This window comes from Prosopis cineraria, unplaced genomic scaffold (genome assembly GCF_029017545.1).
Source record: "Prosopis cineraria cultivar Desert tree isolate PC_DT_omini unplaced genomic scaffold, ASM2901754v1 PC2, whole genome shotgun sequence".
Lineage (NCBI taxonomy): Eukaryota > Viridiplantae > Streptophyta > Magnoliopsida > Fabales > Fabaceae > Prosopis > Prosopis cineraria.
The window spans coordinates 13474869-13482499 of NW_026555333.1; the positions used below are offsets into that span (position 1 = coordinate 13474869).

General features: G+C 33.4%; 1 protein-coding gene across 1 annotated transcript; it reads left to right on the plus strand.

The window, feature by feature from the left end:
* Positions 1–4536: 4536 nt before the first annotated feature.
* LOC129301813 (putative serine/threonine-protein kinase-like protein CCR3) lies at positions 4537–7351 on the plus strand. Its single transcript, XM_054940415.1, has one exon. It carries the CDS (start codon positions 4752–4754, stop codon positions 7137–7139), a length of 2388 nt encoding a protein of 795 aa, XP_054796390.1. The 5' UTR covers positions 4537–4751; the 3' UTR covers positions 7140–7351.
* Positions 7352–7631: the final 280 nt, after the last annotated feature.

Here is a 7631-nt window from a genome sequence, read left to right on the forward strand (position 1 = left end):
CATTCCATTCGACGCTTACGTGGAGAATCACGTGCATGAAGGAGGCGCGTGGCGTCCAAAATAAATGTGACACGTGGTTGTCGGCGCCTCGGCGGTGCCCACAACTTCATTCACTATATCCTTGGTAGATTAACTTCCCGTTCCTCGAAATCCCCCCCTTCCCCGTTCTTGTTCTCCCCAAAACCTTGTTTGGTTACCTCACCCAAATGTTCCTTTTATCTTGAATTATAAGAAAACGTGAGAAATTTTTTATCTTAAAATATAAGATAATTGAATAAAAAAAATTTCAATAAATATCTCCTGATCATACTTTTTAAATTTAAAATTTTTAAAATTTTATTACAGTTTAAGGATATTGATTTGATATTAAATTTTTAAAATAATAACAAAATTACCCTTTATTTAAATTAATATTAAAATTACCTTACTTCACTTGTTAATTATTCTACTTCACTTATTCATTTACTCATAAAATATTATTAATTACCCTGTTTCACTTGTTTATTTTTTTAAAATGAAATCAAGTGAAAGTTTGATAATGAACAAGTGAGGTAGGATAATGAATAATTGTAAGTAAATGAACAATATACAGTATAAAAATTAAAAAATTATTTTAAAATAATTTAAACACTTAAAATAAAAATAAGTTAAATAGGATAATTAACAATATTTCATAAATAAATTAATAAGTGGAGCAAGATAATGAACAAGTGAAGTAAGAAAGTTATGATCTTAATTTAAATGAGGGGTAATTTTATTACTTCCCTTAGAAATTTAATAATAGTTCTGTCTCAAATTATGGGCACTTTTGAATGAATTTTTCTGTCCCAAAATATAAGACATTTTGGATAAATTAAGGTTTCATTAAATGCAACAATTTTAATATTACTCTTTCTCTCTTTGTAATTAATTTATGTGTTTTCTTTTTTTAATATATTAACTGATGGATATTTTTAAAAGTTTATATTTTTATTTTGAAAGGATAAGGTTGTTAAGTATATTTAATAAAGTTTACTGGTATATGAGATTTTATTTAAAATTATCTTATAATTTGAGATGAATGGAGTATCAAATTAGTACTCCTGTACTGCAGTGTAATTTCATAAATTTAGGGATTATGAAAATTAAATAAGTGTGGTCAAGGGTCTCTATTGCAATTTTCTCATCTAATAAAAATAAGATATTATTGATAACACTTTTTCAATATTATGATCTAAATAGAGAAAATTAAAATAATATTGTAACGTAATGATTAAGTTTGAATGATATTTTTAAAAGTTTATAGTTTTTTCTTGAAAAAATAAGCTTATAAAGTGTTATTATTGTATTTTATTAGTATATGTAATTTTATCTTAAATTATCTTATAATTTAGGATAGAGAGACTATTTTCACTAGTCCAATTTATAAGGAAAAAAGAAAATAATTTTTTAATCTTATTTATAAATTGTGCCATTAAATTTTTATTATAATTTTTTTTCTTTTACCTCACATCAAATATTAGTAAGAGAAACTACATTATATATATATATATATATATTTTAATAAGGATAAAGTTAAAGTTTTTAAAATTTTTAAGCATACTCCCTCCCTTTTTATATATTAAAAAAAATTGTATCACACTCAGTTAATTACAACAACTATACATGAAAATAAAAAAAATTAGATTAAAATACTTTGTGCTAATCAATATAAGTATGTATTAATTGTTTATCATTAAAGTAAATTATGAGAAATAATTTAAAAAATTATAATAAATAGTTATTAAGATATGTGATTTTGTTTAACAAAAAACAAATCAAAAGTGATAATTTCTCTAATAAATAAAAACAAAGAGAGTAATTAATGAATTTTAATGTTTTATTTAATTTTAGTGACATATGCTAGGAGCCAGAGGTGACCTGTAAACATAAGTTACATGCAACATACAACATTTCAAGTTAGGGACAATTTAGGATGAGATACTTGTGGGGTAAGAATTAAAAAATAAGAAAGGGATGAGGGGCTAAAAATTCTTAAGGTGGCATTAGATTGATAAATTTAAATTTAAATTTTAAATTTTAAATGCTGCATTTTAAATCTCACATTTAAAATTTATATATTTAAAAGCATTTGTTTGTGTGGTTTAAAAATCTTAAATGAAGAATAAATATGAGTAAAGATTCAAAACAAAAATAAAAAATTTAAATTGATGAGTTTACTTATATTTTTTGATTGATGACATATAAGAACCAGAGATAAGAAAAGATACTAGAATCATTATAGAGATATCAACAATGAAAAAGATGAAGAGAATGCTATGTTTGAATTGGCTAAAATTTAAAATGGCTAGGGTATTGGGTAATTTAAAATTATAATGAATATGTAATAAAAAATATTTTTAGACAAATTCACAAATTTTTGTATATCTAAATGAGGAATTTATTCCAAATCGAAATTTGAATCTCTGTTAATCCAAAATCCAATAACACAATAAATTTTTTTCACAAGTAAAATGCATGTAAATTATAACAAACTATATAGGTTAAAATATACTTTTAATCCTTTAACTTTATGTAAGGTTTTAATTTGGTCTCTTAATTTTATAAAATATCTTTTTATTTCTTTAACCCAAAAATCATTATTTTTAAATAATTATTTTTTATATTAATCGTTATTATTTTAAATAAATTAAATTTAATATATCAACATTTAAGAATTTTTTATCAATATTTAAAAGTTTAATGTAAAAATTTGTTGGAATAAAACTAATAGTATTAGAGTTAAATGATTGAAAAAAATACTTTATAAAGTTAAGAGATTAAAACAAAATGTTGCATGGAAGTAAAAGATTAAATACATACTTTAATCAATTATTTAATTATTTATGAAAGTGTGAGGCAATGCCTTCGTCATTGAGATTTTCAACTTAATAACTTGTGCATAATATTAATATTAATTTTTATATGAAAATGCTTTGTTGTTGAATTTTTTTATTACAAGTTTTTTTTTTCCTCATAGAGTTATGGACAAAACAAAATAGAGATCACCATATCTAGGTTGGGTTAGACTTAATATTGATGAAATAGTCAATCAAGAAGGAGAAATTGCTTGCAGAGGACTTATCCAAGATGAAGATGGCGACTGGAGAGTGGGATTATTGTCGCAGTTGGGTTACTTTCCTTGCACCACGACGAGAATGATGAGCATCATGGAAGGTAAATCTTTGTCGGATTAGCTTGGTTTCAAGAAAATTAATTTGTTTTCTGATTTAATAGAAGCCATAGAAAACATTCAAAAAAATTATGATAGACTCACCCCGGCTTCTGGATTTGCTAATGCAAGATTTGGAGGTTTCTTCTGATAACATGTCTAGAAGATTTAAGAAAATATCACAAGGCTACATGGGAATAAAATAAAATAAAATTAAGAGATAAGTATACAATTTTAAATAAAATAAAGACAAACAATATTTTAACCTTTAGTTTTAAAACGCATAATTCTCCATAAGAAAACATACAATTTTTTTTTTGGCCAAAAGAAGACATACAATATTAATTGACATTGATTATGTGCTTATTTATTAGTGTAAGGTAACGGTAAATTGTTTCCTAATCCAAACGTAGTAACTTTTGCAAGTCTTTTAAGAAAAAAAAGTTACTTCTCTTGATAAATTGAAATAGTCTTAAGCACGTTACATGAAAGAATGCAAATTTCATTTAAAACAAGCACACATATCATAATATTATAATGTATATATTTTTTTAATAAAAAATATACTCACATTTAGTATTTGACCGTATCTTAAATATTCATTAAAAAGATACACATGAACAATAAAAAATATTATATTTAAATAAATAGTAAATGAGCAATAATAAATAATTTTCCCCACACACACATGATGACTCACGTGTAAATGTGTCTGTGAGTTGTGCTAATTTGTATTTTTGTTAACGCAAGGCATGTTTATTTTTTATAATATATATAATATACAAACACTGAATACTGAATATTATGCCTCATATTGGGTGCAATACATAAAGCTCAATTAGAGATTCTTTTTTTGATATAAGCTCAATTAGAGATTTTTGTCGCCAGATTTAGCCATTTTTTCTTTTGTTTCCCCTTTAAAATTTATTAAAAAAAAAAGTAAGAAAACTTGAGAGGATTCCATCAGTAACCCAAGATAAGGGGGAAAAATCTGTTTTTTCAGTTAAGATGGGCAAATGGGCAATGGGCAAGTCAATTTGAGTTCAGTTAGAAATAGGCAATGAGTAAAAGTCAATTTGGTGGGATTTGTATTTCGGGATCAAAGATCAAGCCAAAAAAAGTATTTCAACTTTCAAGATAAGGTAAATCCTAGTTTTAATATTTTTCAAGTTAAAATATATATGCATATATAATATTAAAAATTTCATCTATATTTTCTTAAAATACGCAACATTTTTCCTTTCAGACTTCGCTTACATATTAGAATGAAAATTTCCCTTTTGCATAAAAAAATAATGAGGTATAAAAGAGAATGAGAGTTGGCCGAGTAAGAAAGCAAACGCGGCCTAATTCCTGGGCTGCCACTAGAGAACGCAGACGAAGGCCATGTCTCCTCAAGTCTAAACCAAACCCCTGAAAATTTCCACCATGCCTTTCGCTCCCTATATACTTTCAGATTCTCTCTTTTTCTCAGTCTCATTCTCTCTCCTTCTTCCCATTTTCCCACTCTGCCAATGAAGCAGAAACGACCGCCACCTAACGTCAAAATCCATCCTTTTACATGACGAATTCACTCCTCCCCCTCACCGTCTGCCTTGTCGCCGCCGTCACCCTCTTCTCTGCAATCCCCTTAATCCATGCTCTGGGTTCCGGCACTACTCTTGCCGTAACCGATGACTCCGGCACCGTCTGTGGCGTCGTGGCAGGAGAACTGACGCAGCGCATTGAATGCTACCGTCGCGGGCAGATCATGCCTGTTATTCCTAACGTTTCGTTTTCGTCGATTTCCGGGGGGAGGAGCTACTTCTGCGGCCTTAGGTCCGGTAACCACACTTTGCTCTGCTGGGACACTGTCTCTTCCAATTCCAGCGGTTCCTTCCAATGGAGGAGGCTTTACTCTAATTATAGTGGTCCGTTGGAGAATCTGGCGGTTGGACATACCCAAGTGTGCGCGACCGTCGTGGGTTCAGGCACCGTTCAGTGCTGGAGAACCAATGAGAGACCTGCGCCGGGTCAATTTGCGACAATAACATCCGGGTCTGGCTTTTCTTGCGGGATCTTGAAGAGTACTTATCGAGTTCGATGTTGGGGAATGCAACCCCTTGTGGATCGAATACTGAACGAATTCGGAGACATGCCCATGTTGAGTCTTGTAGCCGGCGATTCACATGTTTGTGGATTGAATTCGACAGGGTTTGTGGTTTGCGGAGGAAGTAACAGTTCCGGACAGCTTAGTGTTCCCCAAGGAGGACCCCTGGAATATTCTGGGTTGGCTCTCGGAGCTGAACATAGCTGCGCGATCAGACAATCGAATCGTTCGGTGGTTTGCTGGGGAGGCGGAGGGCAATTCTCGGTGAATGTAACAGCAGGAATATCTTTCGAGTTAATTGTTTCTGGGTCGAATTTTACTTGCGGATTAGTCTCCGGCAATTTTTCTGTGACGTGCTGGGGACCAGGTTGGGCTAATACTTCTGGTTCTGATCCACTCGAGCTTCCTTTACCTCCTATTCTCCCAGGGCCCTGTGTTCAATCTTCTTGTGAGTGTGGTCAATATCCTCAACATCAAAATCTGTGCTCTGGTTTTGGTACTATTTGCAGGCCTTGTTCTCCAAACATTACAGCCCCGGTTCTGCCGCCATCGCCTTCTCCGCCACCATTGGTTTCTCCTCCATCGTCTCGATCAAAGACATTGACAAGGGGTTTATTGGCATTCGCCATTGTTGGATCTGTTGGAGCATTTGCCGGTATCTGCACTATAATTTATTGCTTGTGGACTGGTGTTTGTTTTGGTAAGAAGAAAGTTCATAATTCCGTCCAACCCAGAATCACTAGAGAAGGTAGCTCTAATAATGGAGGTGCTGTAAATTCAAGCAATAGCCCGCCTTTGAGATCATCCACCATTAGACGTCAGGGCTCGAGGATAATGAGGCGCCAGAGGAGCGGGACTTCATCCACAAAACACCCTGATAGGGCAGAGGAATTCACTCTAACCGAGCTTATGGCAGCCACTAATAACTTCTCTCTTGAAAACAAGATTGGTGCTGGTAGCTTTGGTGTTGTGTACAAGGGCAAACTCGCAGATGGTCGTGAGGTGGCGATTAAGAGGGGTGAGATCGGTTCAAAGATGAAGAAGTTTCAAGAGAAAGAGAGTGCGTTTGAGTCAGAACTCGCATTCTTGTCCCGTTTACACCACAAACACTTGGTCAGGCTAGTTGGTTTCTGTGAGGAAAAAGATGAGAGGCTCTTGGTGTATGAATACATGAAGAATGGAGCATTGCATGATCATTTGCATGACAAGAACAATGTGGAAAAGGGTAGTAGTTTCTTGAATTCCTGGAAAATGAGGATCAAGATCGCGCTAGATGCTTCTCGAGGGATCGAATATCTCCATAACTATGCAGTCCCACCCATAATCCACAGGGACATCAAGTCTTCCAACATTCTTCTTGATGCCAATTGGACGGCGAGAGTGTCTGATTTCGGATTGTCATTGATGGGTCCAGACTCTGATCATGATTACCGGCCAACAAAGGCAGCAGGAACTGTAGGATACATTGATCCTGAGTACTATGGTCTGAATGTCTTGACAGCAAAGAGTGATGTCTATGGGTTTGGAATGGTACTGCTAGAACTCTTAACTGGAAAGAGAGCTATATTCAAGGATGGTGAAAATGGTGGCACCCCTGTGAGTTTGGTGGACTTTGCAGTGCCTGCAATAATAAACGATGAATTGCCTAAGATTCTGGACATGAGGGTCGGACCACCAGAGATGAACGAGGCAGAGGCGGTGGAGCTGGTGGCATATACAGCTAAGCACTGCGTGAATTTGGAAGGGAAGGACAGACCAACGATGACCGACATTGTGGCCAATCTGGAGAGGGCCTTGTCTCTTTGTGATAGTAGTCATGGCAGTATCTCCAGTGGCACAATCTCTATTGTTTCAGAATGATAATCCAAATTATAATTAGCCCCGGAAACTAGAACAGGCCTTGACAAATTTTGTTTTGAGTCCAATTTGATTCTTTCTGATACAATTACATGGGGTATATACTCTTTGTGGTGTAAAGATTAGGTGTATCATCTAACACTTGAGCTGTGTAGTGGAAGATTACATTGATCACTAACAGCTAACCAGAACAATGATAAATCTTCTTTGTCCCATTTTTCTCTCTCAAGTTACTCCTACTTTTGTTTATGCATTGCATGCTGCACATGACATTACTGTTTAAGGTACAAATTATCATGCGTTTTACTTGCAGCTATATATTTGTGATGAAGATTAAAACCAGGGTAGCATATCAGCATGGTTTGGTCAATAACTATATCTGGTGTTTGCTGGGGGAGGAGTGAGCAATGAGAATATCACATCAAGCTCTCACTATTCTGGTGAGAATCAGATAAGGAAGCGTCCACCGTCCAAATGAAGAGAACAGATTGGAAA

Bases quoted from the DNA above. Each gene is read 5' to 3' on its own strand.
- LOC129301813 (XM_054940415.1), top strand. From the start codon at position 4,752: ATGACGAATTCACTCCTCCCCCTCACCGTCTGCCTTGTCGCCGCCGTC.